This window comes from Panicum virgatum, chromosome 6K, assembly GCF_016808335.1.
Source record: "Panicum virgatum strain AP13 chromosome 6K, P.virgatum_v5, whole genome shotgun sequence".
NCBI lineage: Eukaryota > Viridiplantae > Streptophyta > Magnoliopsida > Poales > Poaceae > Panicum > Panicum virgatum.
In genome coordinates, this window is record NC_053141.1 from 47800634 (window position 1) to 47816986 (window position 16353).

The 16353-nt window shown below is 44.1% G+C and overlaps 3 protein-coding genes and 1 long non-coding RNA gene across 6 annotated transcripts; 1 reads left to right on the top strand and 3 right to left on the bottom strand.

The window, feature by feature from the left end:
• Nucleotides 1-359: 359 nt before the first annotated feature.
• Nucleotides 360-3217, bottom strand: LOC120713089 (vesicle-associated membrane protein 727-like). The gene is made up of 6 exons (XM_039999077.1): nucleotides 3054-3217; nucleotides 2651-2892; nucleotides 2294-2495; nucleotides 2081-2201; nucleotides 902-964; nucleotides 360-814 (listed from the first exon to the last, which is right to left on the bottom strand). Exons 2-6 carry the CDS (start codon nucleotides 2844-2846, stop codon nucleotides 671-673), a joined length of 726 nt encoding a protein of 241 aa, XP_039855011.1. The 5' UTR covers nucleotides 2847-2892; nucleotides 3054-3217; the 3' UTR covers nucleotides 360-670.
• Nucleotides 3218-8080: 4863 nt separating this feature from the next.
• On the bottom strand, nucleotides 8081-10566 carry LOC120713090 (multiple myeloma tumor-associated protein 2 homolog). The gene is made up of 5 exons (XM_039999078.1): nucleotides 10548-10566; nucleotides 10417-10510; nucleotides 9693-9782; nucleotides 8667-8928; nucleotides 8081-8513 (listed from the first exon to the last, which is right to left on the bottom strand). The coding sequence occupies exons 2-5, from the start codon at nucleotides 10457-10459 to the stop codon at nucleotides 8213-8215; spliced, it is 696 nt and encodes a 231-aa protein (XP_039855012.1). The 5' UTR covers nucleotides 10460-10510; nucleotides 10548-10566; the 3' UTR covers nucleotides 8081-8212.
• Nucleotides 10567-11009: 443 nt separating this feature from the next.
• On the top strand, nucleotides 11010-13818 carry LOC120713091 (uncharacterized protein At2g27730, mitochondrial-like). The gene is made up of 3 exons (XM_039999079.1): nucleotides 11010-11284; nucleotides 11440-11532; nucleotides 13589-13818. The coding sequence occupies exons 1-3, from the start codon at nucleotides 11141-11143 to the stop codon at nucleotides 13607-13609; spliced, it is 258 nt and encodes an 85-aa protein (XP_039855013.1). The 5' UTR covers nucleotides 11010-11140; the 3' UTR covers nucleotides 13610-13818.
• A 724-nt stretch (nucleotides 13819-14542) lies between these two features.
• On the bottom strand, nucleotides 14543-15901 carry LOC120713092. Of its 3 annotated transcripts, none has more exons than XR_005691193.1 (3): nucleotides 15362-15901; nucleotides 15011-15146; nucleotides 14543-14901 (listed from the first exon to the last, which is right to left on the bottom strand). It is a non-coding gene; the product is annotated as an uncharacterized LOC120713092 (long non-coding RNA). The 3 variants fall into 3 exon arrangements; XR_005691192.1 differs by having other exon boundaries at nucleotides 14543-15146; nucleotides 15362-15498; nucleotides 15758-15898; XR_005691191.1 differs by having other exon boundaries at nucleotides 14543-15146.
• Nucleotides 15902-16353: the final 452 nt, after the last annotated feature.

Sequence of the window (16353 nt, forward strand, 5' to 3'; positions counted from 1 at the left end):
ACAGTCTGCAACTTGCATGGCGAGTCTGGAACTTCGGTGGTGTACTTTACCGGTTCTGAAAGAGGGATTCAATGTTGTTCTCAGAATGTTTCAGCTTCCGATTTTTAGCTGGACATGGCAACAAACTGTTTGCTCGCTCAATTATCTTCTGGGAATTTCAGTCCATCCAGATTTACAGACATCAACTTTATGAAGTAAGTAGCTCGTAGTAGACGACATCGTAATTCACAAATTGAACATGCAATCGCTGTGGTCCAGGTGTTACTAGCCCATGCAGATGCGCAAGTGAATCGATGCAGGGAAACACAGCTTCGAGCCTTGAGACCACACCAAAGTGCGCTCTGCATTTATAGTGATTATTGGCACCAGCAAAGACGGACCCGATTCCAAATAATAAGAGTTTGCATTTCAGAATGTACAGACAATAAAGGTCATAGTGTCATATCCCCTTCTCCCACAAAGTTATCTATCACAGGTACTATAGCTGCCTACCATTATCATATGAAACACGGCAAGGACCGCACGGAATTAACATCCGCTACGCGATACCAATACCCACAGCATGACTGAAACATGATTCGGTGACCATTCTGTGCATGTGAAACGGTCAACAACACAAACACTTCTTTTTTAAAAAAAAGTGAGAGGGCGAGCAATGATTTCGAGCGATCTAACATTTGAATCCCCTGCAGACCATCAGCCAAAGGATGAGAATCAGAGCTGCAATGCCTCCACCAACCATCAGCTTGAACCTTAGGTTCTGAAGCCACATCTTTCGCCTCAGCTCTCTGCCATGCCTGTGGAAGGTGTCAGCCTGTAGCAAATTTAACAAAACAGTTCTCAGTCAAGTCAAGCCCACATATTTCCGCACAAAACACACGCATCAACACTGAGAAAATACCTGTGATTGCAAGGTCTCAGTCTTCCCCACCAAAAGCTCAATCTTCTCACCACGGTCCAATATCTGCCCAGAAGTCCAGCACAGTCAGAGACTCATTAGTATGGCCCAAACATTAGAGGTAGAACTTCTGGTTAAATTTAAATATATGGAGCTGTGACTATTGATTGCACCACTTCATCTCCTGCAGAATGCAAATTACAAGGAACACTAGAGATGGATTGCTGAACCCCTACAGTCTACAGCTATGTCCCAAAATACTTGCCACACTGGCAGGTCGATGGCATATGGGATGAAAAAGTAGGAAACCTTCCAAAAAAAATTATAGATGAACAATGAACTGGTCAGCACTAATCATTTGTCAACAACAACAACAATGGCATGACCTGGTCTAAAAAGATCCTACCATTACTTGCTCGAACTGTACCTAGTGACAACTAGATGTTCCATAACTTGTTTATGTGATCCCCTAGCTATTCAGAAGGTTTTCATAAAGCGACTGGTTGCTCAAACACAAAATGAAATGAATTGTGCTCAAAATAACATGATATTGTCTCTAGATATGCCTTTTGAACAGAACCCATAAATTATAGCGTATAGTACAGCAGAGTTCAGAGCATCGTTTGTGCAAAATATTTGTCCTTCAGCATTGAAATGCATGCCGACGATACCTCTCTGGATGGATAATATTAAGCCAAGCACATACCTTCTAAAAATGATTTCCAGATAGAACGATGAACTGGTCACTACTAATAATTTCTCAACAACAACAGTGGTACGTCCCAGTCTAGAATAGAAGGACAAGACAAGATTCAGCCATTGCCTGATCAAATTGTACCTAGAGACACCTGTTAAAGTTGTTCCTAGTGACACCACGAGATGTTCAGTAATCAGGGAACTTCAAAGGGATATGTTTCAAGTTTTCTACAAAGGTGTAGGTATATCAGTATATGTGATTGCCACACTACTGTGACTGGTCAAACACAAAAGGAAGTTAATTGTGCTAAACAAACTATGGTACTATCTCCAAATATGTCATCTGTACAGAACAGAGAAAGTATGGGCGAAAATCTATAGGAAAGCAGAGTCCAGAGCTTCATTTGTGCAAAATCTGCTTGACAACAGTGAAATGCATGCGACATGGTAGCTCTCCAGATGGTAAATATTAAGCAGAGCACATACCTTCTCAATATTATCCATCATGATCCCTTTGACTTCTGACAGGTGGGCCTTCACCTTGGAGAGCTTGTTAATTTCCTCTGGGTGGTTAACACAATACTGCATATGATCCTTTAACCTCGGGCTAAAGCAATGAAACACAAGAACTAATCACATACTCCTCTTCCATGGCACATAGCTCAAAAGTCTTATTTGACAGGAAGGATGATTTCGTACCCGAATTCACGGTCAAGGTTGTAGGCAATGCTGAAGCGGTCTTCGAACAGAAAGTCATCCTCGTCCGCATCATCAGCGAGCGGGTGCTGCCCCTCCTCGTCGATGCTGGACCCATACCGCTGCATGAAGTCTTCCCTAACCCTCTCTAGGAAGACGAAGGGAACGCTCCTCCCGGCCGCCTCATCCGCGACCACTAGGAACACTACACAGACAACATGTGTGCAATGGTGGCTAGGTCAACTCGCGGTTCAACAGCGCAGCGCAGAGGGCGCATCAATTAGGAGGGGGGGGGGGGGGGGGGGGGGGGGGGGGGGGGGGACGACAACAAAAAAAAAAGCAAAACAAAAAGCACGGTACCGAAGCCGCGGTCGACGAGGAAGTTGAAGGTGTGGCCATCGCAGGAGTAGGTGGATCTGGTGCTGTTGGGGGGCAGCTTCTGGAGGCACTGGACGGCGACGGTGCTGAAGTTGCCGGAGAAGGCGGTGTGCTCCGCCAGCACGACGGAGCCCTTGGCGACGAAGCTGTAAATCAGCGCCTGCTTGCTGCTGCTCATGGCGCCCGGAGTCGCCCCGCCACAAACGCCGCCGAACGGGAAGGCCCTAGCAATCGACAAGAGCACGACCGAATCAGCACGCGATGATCCCGAGGGGGGGGGGGAATTAAATCAAACCGGTAGCAAGCAATTCGATCGGATCTCAGATTGGGCGAGGTCAATCTGGGACCGGGAGAGGACGGGAAGGAGGTGGGGGAGTGGGCGAACCTGCGAGAAGCTTCTGCTTCGTCTCCCTCCTTCCTTCCCTTCTCTTCCCTTCCTTCCCGCGGTGGAGAGTTAGAAGGAAGGATTCGATGGAATCTGGGTGGGGATTAATCCAAGTTTTGCATTTGCCTTCGTCGGGAGTTAACCTCCTTTTCCAAAATTACGAATTCGCCCCTGGCTGGCTGCCTTTTTTTCAACTCGCTGGCTTAACCACTTCTTACATCAACTTTTCTGCGATTTTCAACTCGCGTGCTATCAAAAATCCAAAACCAGCTTCCATGTAGATTCCCGTCCTTTGATACTACGATACGAGTCGTAGTCACCTCACCGTGCTGCATACGTGTCGGTATGTACATGCTACGACAAGGGTAGAAAAAATGATGAGATGCTTTTTTATGTTTTTTTTAAAATCAATTCAACCATTTTCGGAAGCCAACGTGTACTGTTGTACCACAAAATATACTGAAAAAACAAATCGCATTTCCCATGAAGCAGATGCCCTCAAAACGCCCACAGCTTTTACTCATTTGGTGCGCGTTGCGAGCCCTATCATGCAATAGTAGAAATTTGTTGAAATATTTCATATTTGATTCAATTTTTTTCAGATTGAGCTTATATATAGATAAGCCAAAGTTGTGACACTGGAATGTGAGAGGTTCTAATGCAATTATCATTTTTTTCAAAGTAGAAACAAATTTTTTTATTTTCTCAAAATATAAACAATCTCCTTGTGCTTTTTTTTAAATGTTCTTTTAGATATTTCGACATGTGTTATGGTCCGAATATAAAGCAAAGATTAGTCACACCATATCTTAAATAGCATTCATATTTTTTTCTAAATAAAACGGGCATATGCATTCCATTACTTGTTAAATTACATAGTCAACCAGTGCAAAAATATCAACTTTTAATCACAATCTTTTCCTAACAATGCAACCCAAGCTAAAGCAGGGATACTGCCGGCAATACCAATCAAATGATTGAAATAATTTGCCACGTCCTTTGGTCATTGTAAGTCTGGCACATCAGCCATTAACGACGGTTCTTCATCATGAAGCTTCTTAACAGCAACCAGCAAAACACCTCTCTATGTTGCTTTCCTAAATGTTCACTGAAAAGTGAAGTGAAAACAAATGAGATCTCTAGAGATACATTAGTAATCCACTTTTTTGGATCTTCACTGCACTGAACACCACAAATATATCCCAAAGAAAAAGAATGAAGGCGGCAATTGAGCTCAGTGAGATGAACATATTTGAATCTGCAATTCTGCATACAGTTAAATTTTCATGCAAGTAGTGTTCAATTTTTTGCCAAACTGTAGCTCAAACATTCTCCAGAACAGAAACGACAATTGAGCTCAGTAACGCTATTGTTGTTTTCTTTCATTATTTGCAACTGAAGAATATACATACCCTGATAAAAATCAATCATGTGAGACAGTGAGGGTTATATATCTAACCATGGCCGAAATTAGCAAATCAAGACACCAACATATTGACTCAGGTAAACTTAGTAGAAAAACAAAGATGGGATGACACCACACATCTTCGATTGTAGGACTTGCAAGCGATTGGCCCTGAAATCAAAGCGATATTTGAGGCTTCACTGCATGAAACACATTGCAGAACTTTTGTAGACTGACAATTTTCACTGCATTCTAGTTTTGCTAAGTTCAATATAACTTTATGTTACAAATGTTCATAGAATATTTCATTGCTTGCAAAACACTACAAATGATTTAAAACGCGTGCTTGCCAAAAAAAAAGAATAAATACCATGAAATATGAGTAAATACTGTCAGTAGAGAGCAAGGGCATAAATGCTTGAAAGGTAAGCAATCTATCACAACTGTATGCCATCATCTTGTCTCTTAATGCAAGTTTTAATATCTGCAGACATATAAATCAGTTGGGTTAATCCAGCTCTAATGTATCATTATACAACTAATAATTCCAAAGGTTCTCAAGGGGAAAAAATCCATCCGGATGTTAGGCTTCTTACCAACAAATCGAATCAATTCCAAGTGCTTGCAACCCTTGCCAATCTGAGAAGGATTCCCACTCACATCGATCAACAATTTCATGGCTAGCTGGCAACCATCTCCCAGGCTCTTTGCAACCAAAACTCATTCAGTATGTATCCATTCATCCATATCCCTAGCATGAATAGACGATGGTTTTAGTTATTGATTAAAGCAGGTGGCAAGGAATGAAACATAATGTCGATTTCAGGATGGCTGTTAGGTTCTTACAGGATCTGAAGGAGAGTCACTGCAGTTTCACTCGAACTCGTCGTCGCTCGCAGAGCCTGCTAGTTCCACATGCTGCGCGCGCGCTCTTACGTGAGCCGCCCACTTTACTCCGGATCTGGCGACATTGGCCTGTTTCATTAAAAAACATGTTCCCTTGTTTATGCAGAAAAATCACAAAGTGAATGGAAAATTCTTAAGACCGGGGACTAAACCACACATTAGTTAAAGAAGATTGAGATCTATAGGTGCTTCTGAAACTGAAAGAATAGACCATGGTGCACATCAATCTGATTATAGTGGGGATTTTGACGAGCAGTTAAAAAATATGCACTAACACATATGGCTCCTAAGATGTTAGCTCTCTACATGTGGCTCTGAAAGCTAGAGCTATGGAAAAAGAGGGAAAGTTGAATACGAAAATATTAATCATTACATAATTCACTTTGCTTGGTATTTGTAAGAATCATTGCACCATGATTCAGGCATTCAGGAAACCAGTGAAAAAACAGACCATTACACCATGTTTAATGAAAAACTATATGGCTATTTCATGGTAAAGCTGAGCATTTAACTTTAGTTAGAACTACCGTGAGTGTAGATTAAGCTTTACCTTTGCTAAAAATGGTGTCATCTTTGTCATGTGGTGTCCCTGGTGACAGGCGTGCCTTGAGTATGTGTGGCTGGAGCATCGAGCTGCTCTATAACCTCCTCTGGTATGAGATAAAGACAGCTTAGCACCTTTCTTTGGAGTGATCTGCAGATTATATAAGAATTTCAAAGAAAGATATATAAATTTCGCTCAGACTTGATTGTAAGAACCTGTGGGCTGTTCAGAAGGGTTTGGCTGGCCAGCAACACAAAAGCTCTAGTGCTGGTAGCAAAAATCGGTCATTTAAAGAAACCGTGCTTTTCCCCAAATTTCCAGCAACAAAGCTCATTAGCTATTGGCTGGGTAGTCATGTACAACGATAAAAATATGCTAGGTATTTGTTCAGACCATGTGCCATCACAAAATGCCTTTTTCCTCTCCTTTCATGACACTATGCAATCCTCCCACTCGGAGTACCAGACATACAATGCCTAGAAATCACAATCAATATCAATCATAGACCAGAACAAGAACACCAATGATTGTTGCAGTAGGATTTATAAAAACACAGTAGTGCAAGTGGTAAGTAGCTAGCAAACACTCCAAGCCAAACAACATGGAATTATCAAACAAGCACATTTATGCACCAGAACAATCCCTAATCCAAAAAAAAAGTAAGGAAAAGATACCCCCTCTACTATGACACATCTACCTGAATAAGTAGAGGAAAATTAAAGGATGCACCTATACATACAGGTAGAGAAGCTCACACCACCTGAATAAGCAGAGCAACTCCCTTAGAGAAAGGTAAAGGAAAGGGCTTGATTCAGGGAAAGATCGAAGTAAGAAGGCAGGAACCCACCTGGAAAAGCTTTAATCTTGTTGCTCTGATTCATACTCCTCACTGCAGGCATAAGAAAAAAATAAAATCGGGAGTCAAAATGATGTAGTTGACAAGGTCAAATATAGGATGCCTCTAATCAGAAAAGCATAGGAATTTCATCAGGAAAGAAAGGAAGATAGAAAATACAGATACCTGTCTGTATCTACGCCCCTTCCTGATCTCACATCATGTCTCACGGACACCATCGCCGGATGCAGCAGCTCCACCAGCACAGCAAAATTTTGGAGATCAGGCAAAAGAAAAGCAAACACAGAGCTCAAAAATGGAAGCAAAGGGTAAGAGCTCACTGGTCTGCAGGGTAAGGTTTGGAACGGAGAACAATTCGAGGGACCAGCCCAGAGAGAAACCACAGACCTAGGGTTTGGAACGGGAATGGGAGTGAGGAGCAGATAGACAAGGGAGGATGGGGCACTTATCTTGGTGCCGGTAGCAAGCGTAGGCGAAGGGAAGAGGACTTGCGTGCTCCCTATCCCAACGGACGACACGGCCCAATCCGTACTGTTCCAACGAGGCGACGAGACATCGGCAGGGAGAGGAGGTGCGGAGCACGCGCGCACGGCGATTACCCGCGCATCTGCCTCACCGCCAAGGGCTGGCGTGACGCCGAGGTCTGCGGCCGCCGCCTCTGGGACCTCGAGGAGGCTGCGAACGTGCGCACCAGCCGGATCTGGAATTGCGTTGCGGCCCCAGGTTGAGGACGGTGAGATCTGGTCTGCCCCGCGCGCCAGCTCCCTAACATGGAGGTTGATCAATTTCGATGCAACATGGAAAAAGAAAAGGAAAGGAGCAAAAAAGGAAAAGAAAGAAAAGGAAAAAAAAAGAGTAATTTAGACATTTTACAACCTCAATACAATGGTGAAGCTGTTTTGCCAAACGTTTTCGAAAACGGCTCCAGCTCCACCAGAGAAGCCGCTCCACCGGAAGAGTTAGAGCCGGAGCTGCTTTCAAAGGAGCCGGAGCCCTGCCAAACAGACCTGAATGTCATCAGTTCAGCACAGGCACAGACGAAGTCAAGCCTCCTTTTTTTTTTTTTGCTCACCTCATACAAAGTTGTTCTATACATGTTTGTACTTGAATAGATATTAAAAAAACATGGCAACAGACTTAGCAGTTGGGAGTTATTCCATACTTTAACCGGGTATGGCGATGAACTAGCCTGGAAAGAACATCCCTGTCCTGAATGGTGAAGCATGTTAAGTGGGCAGGTGAATGGCCAAGCGCAATGCAGGCCCAAACCTTAGACTGGAGTATAAAAGGCCATTCTACTCTTAACAGAGCATCAATTGTGGAGAGAATAAGGACAATATTGTAATTCAAAAGGCACAGGCATATCCATTGATTTTACAAGCAAAAGCAGATCATCCTTGGTGTGAAATATCATAGTAAGATACAGTCATACAGGCACAAAACCATTATCACTCAGAATCAGAGTCATGCCGCCGCCTCTGCTTGTCTTTGCGGTGGCGCTTAGATCTGTCCTCTGAGTCGTGCCTCCTCTCGTACTTGTCTCGCTTTCTTTCCTTTCCATCATGCTTTTCTCGTTTTCGCTCCTTCTCCCATCTCCTCTCCTCACGCTCCCGCCGCTTTTCCCCCTTCCTATCATCCTCCGAATCTTCCTGCTTAGCGGCTGATGGAGGGTCACCTTGCTCAGGTGGCATTTCAGCTTCTGGAGGATCAAGCTTAAAAGAACTAGATTCTCCCTCATCCCGTGGAGCCCTGTAGTCAAGGTGATAAGTTTGCTAGATTTGTAAAATGTTCACCAAATAACATCATATAACACTGTAAGATTAACTAGATTAATCGAACAACTATTTCAGCATGAGACTGCATTTCAGAAGAGGAATGGTTATCTCAAAACGGGATGCTTACTTGTATAAGCCTAGACCCTGCACTTGTGCAGCTTCAGCATGCCCTGCTCCCAAGTCCTCCGCAGTTGATCCTCTCTTAATCAGCTCAGCATATTCATGCTTATCCAAGCGATTGCCCTGAGGACGATTGCTGCGCTTAGGAGCTAAGCCAAGTGCTTCGCGCATAGCCTGTTCCTCCTCTTCCTTCACTCTCCTGATTTCTTCCTTCAGAGCATCTTCTGTGTCAGATTTCTTATCCCTAGTATACCAGAACAGGTCCTTTCCTGGAAGATATATTCACAATCTATCTTATCAACATGCAGAATTCACACGACCTAATTAGCAAATCACAGGCCTCAAGAACTTGGTAAAAAAGCACATCAACTACAGGATACTGCAGCACAAAAGTGACAGAACCATCAAACGCTTGACAAGTCCTACCAGATAAAAGCAGAGGTTTTGCTAATAAGTTTGTCATAGCCAAAGCAGGAGTCCCTATGGTACAAGCATTGCAAAAGAACAGAAACAGACACAGCATTACGGAACCTCGCTCGCTGGACCTACAGTCCTATATAATGTTCACAAAATATTCCTCCTACCCATGAATAACTAGAAAGCTGTATTGTGTAAATGCTCAACTCCGACTGTACCAGGAATCTATTAGCTTAATTTAGAGGCATTAGTAGGTAACTAGGCTAGCTAGCTTAGTTTCTGCCCTTTATCTATGATCGATGTGATTCGTCTAAGCAGAAATAGTACCAGCCCAAACTGTCTGAGCGTCAATAATTTATTCAATCTAACAGAATTAAATACACCCTTTACTTTAATAACACACATGCACAACACCGCACTAGTGCCAAGTTAAAGCATTCCCCATGCCAGGACTAAGTGGAGCAAGAAAAAAGAGAACGAGACATAATAATACTACAGTTTGAACCTTATAACAGAGCAGCAGAAACATAGGATAACCAACATTTCAGTATTGCATCCAGAACATTCAGTAAGTGCAGCGTGTAAAAAGGGGGACAGTAGGCATGATAATATTTACCTTTCTGCCATCTACCAACAGGGGCCTTAACACTATGACCAAGGTAATTCTCCCGATGCTTGTCAACCTTCACATCGTCCCATTTGAATTCTGCAGGAATAAAATATACACTTAGCACCACCGTCCCACTTTATGTTCCATGGCATATAGTGATGAAGCTAGAGTGCAAATAAAGCAAGAAAATGGAGACAGTAGCACATGATAACAGAATGCAGAAGAGTTTCTAGCAAAGATAAAAAAAGTAAGGTAGCAGGTGAGGGTTTCTGGCACAAGGAAGAATAAACAATTAACAAAAACAAACTTGTAATTCAAACGAAGTGCATAATGAAGCAAACCAAGCAGCATTCAGAACTGATGAGATTGGCTAGATAATTAAGCCCAGATGGAGATCGCCCAACTGCCACAGAATCCGCGGGAGCAACAAGCTCGTCTGAACACCAATTCTTCCGGAGTCTAACTAAATCCCATCTCCGAGGACCGTGCAAGGTGCAAGCAGCACCCTGGGGCCACGGAAATGCGAGTAGAAGCACGACGTGCTAAACGATTGGTGGCCTCGAGCCGCACGGATCGGCAAAAACATCCGCGGCGAAGGCAATTTCCCCGCGGCCGCGCGCATCGAAACCCTAGGCAGCAAATCGCGAGGCGGATTTCCTTTTCCGCTCAGCGAGCGGAGGTCGAATCGAGACGCGGACGGGACGAGGGAGGGTGGGGGAAGGGGGCTTACGGTCTCGGCCGCCGCGGACGCCGCCTCTGGTGGGGTGGTACATCTCGGCGCTTCCACGAGACGGCTCCGGGTCCGGGCGGGGGGTGACGGAGATTTTTTTTTTTTTTTTTTTGAAGTCGGGGGACGGAGATTTGGTGGAGGAAGGGCGAGACGGTGACGACGAGTCGACGAGGAAGAGGAGAGGTCGGCTACGGCTACTCGTGGGCCGGGCCCTGAGATCTCCAGTATTTGAGCCCACTGCAGAGCCCGTCAAGTTCCAGGCATCTTTTATGGGCTGAGGAGTGGAGGCCCGGTAAAGTCAACGGGCCACTCTCAAAAAATTTATGATACCTCTAAAAAAAGCTCTTAATTTATTGCACAGAAAAGAACGAGAGAAAGCGCAAGGTGGGAAAACGAAAGGAGCTCGTAGGTTAGGATTTGCGTAGGTGTATTCATAGAGTGTGAGTGTACGTGCGTATTGTGGGCGTCTTCGTTGTATGTATGATTTAAAAAAAAACTTATTCGGATTTGTTTCATCAAAAAGGAGAAAGGAAAATCCAGGTGGATTTCATTTCATTTCGAGAACCTTTCTCGCGCACATGCTGCGCTCCCACACTCGAGCGAGGAGAACACTAGAGCCGCCGCCGCGACCATTCGAGTCGAGGCGAGTCCACGCACCCTTCCAAGAGCCCAACGCCCCCCATCCCCACTGCAGGCAGATTACATCGCGGCGAGAGAGCACGAGATGGCGATGCGGTCCGCGCTGAGCTCCCTCCCCGCGCGCCTCCGCGTCCCCTCGGCGGCGCCCGGCGCCCGGCGCCTCCTCAGCGACGGCAAGGGCCGCGTGCTCAGCGAGGAGGAGCGCGCCAAGGAGAGCGTCTACATCCAGGTCCGTCACCGTCGTCCCCCAACCTCCCCCCGTTGACCATTTCTCCCTTCGGTGGCGGTCACGTTGCGCGCCCATGGCTGTGTGCTCATGGACCGAGACTGATGATGTTTGGGTTTGATCTGGGGCCGGCGGACGGCTGCGCTGCTTTGGAGCAGAAGATGGAGAGGGAGCGGCAGGAGAAGCTCAAGAAGAAGCTCGAGCAGGAGAAGGCCGACGCCGACAAGACCAAGCCCGCCGACTCCGACAAGGTACCGTACCTCCATCGTTTCTGTATGTGTAGGGCATTGGGCGACACGCACAGAGCTCTCTCATCTGTTTTGCGGAAACTGCATTGCTAGTTCTCTGATCTGCATTTACTGCAAACTTGTTGTGCCAAAACCATCCGTTCCCTGACAGGTAGATGTCGAATTGATCCAGCTACAATGGGGTTGGGATGGGTTCCTCTTATCCAATGAACAAAATGGACGTGGACAGTGCCGTCATGGGGGGGGGGGCACTGAAGCACATTTTTGCAAATTTTTTTCTTTTACACAAGTACATTTGGCAAGCAAAAGGTTCACCCATGAAGAAGCTGTAAATATTCAGCTCATGTATTACATGTGGGATACGCACTAGTTCGACTCAATGTTTCAGTAGTATCTGTTCAGCTTAGGGGACGGATTTGGGTACAATTCTGTAGGATTCACTAAAGGCAGGGATTTAAGTAATTTGGAGAATAAGTAGCTGAGTACCATAATACTGCCGACCCTACTTGAGCCAAAGAATGGTCCATGAGGTTAATTATGCATAAATTTCAAACACAAACTAATGTCATATTGCAGTTAAGACAGAATACCTGGTATATATTTCCATAACACTTAAGTTGACATTCCTCTGCTTTCCCCATGGCCAATAAATCCCATAAGCCAAACACCGCTTTTCCCATAGATATCGGAGCCGGTTTCAGTACCTTTGCTCAATGAAGGCACGTTGCAACTTTCCCTCCATCTCCAGCGTCCATTTTCAATCCAACGCCTCCATCCTTTCCCAAGCAGAATAGCCCAGCGGTCAGGGAGCATTCCTCGCATTCATCTTCTTCCTCGCTCCAGCAAGTAGGCACGATACTCTTCCCCAATCTGCGCGTGCTGAGTTCCAAAAAAAAAAAGCGCTTGCTCGCGCGCTGCGGACCCCAGCCCCGGCAGGAAAACGAGGTGTTCCTCGCAGACTGCCGTGGTGCTCGCACAGCCCCTTGCCGCCATCCACCCCGAATCTGGCGAGCTCCAGCCATCGTCCTTCCAGTTTCATAGCCGATTCGCTAATAATCCAGGGTGTTGTGCCCGATAGCATTCACGCCGCACACCACACTGTACTGCCTCATGCCCTCATCTGATCCGACATCGAGGAGGCGCTCCTCACGGAGTACCTGGATCGGCTCGTGGACGAAATGGTGGATGCCATTTGCCTCGATAGCTTAGCTGCTTGCTGGAGCGACGCAAGGAACGGGAGGAACGGTGTACTGGGTCAAGCGCAGCTTAGCTGCTTGCCGGATGGCTTCTAGCTGCTTGCCGGAGCGACGCGAGGAACAGTATGGATCACGCGCAGATTGGGGAACGGGATCCCACCTGCTTGCTGAAGCGACGCGAGGAAGAAGATGAATGTCAGGAATGCTCCCTGACCGCTGGGCCCTTTTGCTGGGAAAGGATGGAGGCGTTGGATTGAAAATGGACGCTGGAGATGGAGGGAAAGTTGCAACGTGCCCCTGGTTATTAAAATGACGTTTAAACACGAGAAAACGTTCTTGTGAAATCGACGTTTAAACGTTAAAACGTCTGTTTAAACGATAAAACGTCCATCGTTTCGTTAAAATCTACCCTCTATTCGTTTCGTCGTTTTATCATTTTAATAACCCTGAACGTGCCTTCATTGAGCAAAGGTACTGAATCCGGCTCCATAGATATCTCTAGGTATCAGTGTCAAATTATTTGGTATCCACGCTATATGTTGCACATAATAAGTAACCTTTTAGATACTGCGTTAGTTCCTTTTCTCCATGCGTTTAGATAAAAGAAAATATCATGAAGCATCCCCTCTTAAGGTCGTTTGGCCACAGAACCCTGCAGGAACCACCCCCACAAGATTGTCAATAATATTGGCAGAGGCTTCAATATGTTTGGTGTTTTACTACAGAAACTGTAGTCTAGCATTGCATATAATTATCAGACTTGTTAAGATCATTGAAAGACAGTTTGTTGATATTAAGCTTAATTCCCTGTAGCATCAGTTTGTGCCTGTGTACTTAATTATGTGCTTGTATGATGTATGCAGAAGCCAGAGGGATCTAACTAGAATTGGCATGGTGCTGTTTGAAGGCGTGCCTCGGATGGATAGCTGTGTTTCTACGTGTCCATCGATGAAAGAAAATAAAATCCTGTAAAACGTTAACTGCATCAGTGTTTCCAGATCATATAATATCGATGTTGAACCTTATGTCACTGTGCTTCATATATGTTTGCTTTCTTCCGGTAAATTGGTCTTGTGGTGCTTTCTTGCCGTTCTGTGATAAACTGGCCTTGTGAGAACCAGTTTCTGGTCGAATTTTGGTGATGAAATGTGTTGCCACGGACATTGTGTGACAAGTACGTGCAAGGTTCTTATATTCTACAAGGATATTTACGTCCTCGAACTATCACAAATATACAATATTTAACATTCAACTACAAACTCGGATAGTGAGGACCATCCAACCGTTGAAAACAGCCGTATTTGTCTGATTGAGTGGTTTTAAAGGTGGGTTTTTCATTTTATGAAAACTAGTTGAATGCCCCTGCATTGCTACGGGTGTTAAACCCAATGCTGACTAAAAGATACAGTAAACAGTGATTTTTCCAAAGTAATCTAATGAGTACTCGCTGTTACTAACTCAAACCGTCAAATTAAGACATTGTAGCATTTTCTCATTCAGATCATAATCACATTTGCCAAAACCATCCAACTATATACTGAATATTGCTCAAAACAGTATAGGTCTTTTTTTTTGAAAGAAAAAACAGTGTAGGTCTAGAATAAGGCAAAGTGGAGATCATTGTAAAAAAAAAAAGTGTGCGACCTCTTGAGCTCAGTTGTGGCAATCTTCTGCTCTCCTTTCTGCCTTATTTCTTCTTTCAAAAGCTTCACATCACAATATGAAGAACTTAAAGTCGGTGGCCAATTTCTTACATCAGCTAGAAGCATATCTCCATTTCAATATGAAACCAACATTGCACACGTACTGGACCAAGATTAGTACCGAAATGGCCACGTTTGCAATGCTTCTTCATCGTAAGACTATTTGCAAAATATCAAAATGATAAACTTTCAAATAAAACTTCATATTATTCCTTCCTTTTGTTCTAGAAAATCCAAAAGTGGGGGACCAAATGGATCATATCAGCGATTGGGCAAACATTTCCAGTTTTAAGGAATTGGACACTGGAGTGTAGTGGTCAAAGTGCGCTCAGTCGCTCACGACACAACAGGTGACCTTCTGTAATGTCATAGGATGCAATCATTCATTTGTTTCTTGAAGACAGTACCACTTCACCAAACAAAAAACATGTGTAGAACTCTAACCAGGAGAAGCTTCACAGCTCACAAAAAAACTGCATATATATGATTAGATGAATGAATTTATGGAATATAAGAAATAAGTCTTATATTTGATCATGTAAACTGAATGAGATTAAAAGAGGAGAGAAGACGACTCGAGACCTGCGACCTTTTAGGCACAATCTAGCATCAGATGTGCTCTTGGCACAAGCTCCTTCCTCATCTGCTTGACCTTCATCTCCTCATCCAACCTGCAGCAGAACACATCGTACCATGAGCTGGCCACAAGCCAGTTGCTCTGGCAACAGTTACCCAAAAACAAATTAATGAGTAATAAATAATTCAGTCGAGAAGCAGGAATATGTATTTCACAGCTAGAAAAAAGCAGCAATATACCCTTTGCTTATAAAAAGAACTGGTATAATCTTGTCATCAAAATAAATAAAACAAGAAAAAATATTTGACAGATTTCAAATTATGATCAAGGAGGTGGAAAATAAAATGACAGTTTACCTTTGGTCTCCTTATATTGTTAAAATTGAAGTTGCCCTCTCTTACAAAAGAACAGTAGCTGACCCAACATACATGTAACCATTTGTAGTTACAAAACCAGTGAATAAAGCTCTTCTGAATTCCAACATATCCTGAAACTGAATTAGATTCACCAAGCATCAATCATTAAACTTTAACCCTATGGCATGCTAATGAGGAAATGATATTGGTACGCTGCAGTGATGTATAGTCTGGTCCAATTTTCTAACGAAACATGGGCAATGCATCTCTTTGTCTTTTTTTTTCTTATTTGCAACTGGTTGAGATCTGATGAACTACAGTTTAATTTTTTTTATTATGGGCTTGATGGAGAAGTTCTGCCAACTATAATGCAATTTTCTTATATCCTCAACCCACCAAATAATCCTTCATTTGTTTCTTGAAGACAGTACCACTTCACCAAACAAAAATCATGTGTAGAACTCTAACCGGGAGAAGCTTCACAGCTCACGAAAAAACTGCATATATATGATTAGATGAATGAATTTATGGAATATAAGAAATAAGTGTTTGGGCTAAAGAAGTATAATTCCTAAGATACACGGTCACAGGGCCATGGAGGGCAGAATTGATGTGCACCGTTTGTGAAAGAGTGTCCAAAAGAACCCCTTGTTCTTCCATCCAGTTCATGCCCAATATAATATCTACCTTCTGGGCGGGCAAAACGATGAAACAGGTGGGATAAATTTTCCCTTGCACTAGTAGGGGTACTTGCCTGACTATCAAATTTGTAATTATTTGACCCCCAGGTGAATGAATATTGTAATGACTTTTCAGACATTCCATCTCCAGCCCGAGTTTAAGAGCACACTCCTTGCTAATGAATGTGTGAGATGCGCCCGAATCAAATAGTACTTTAACGGGGCGACCATTTACTGAAAACGTACCTGCCATCATTGGAGCTCCCTCAGGAATACCCTCGAGGGTGGTGTAGTGCACTTGCCCCGGCTTGA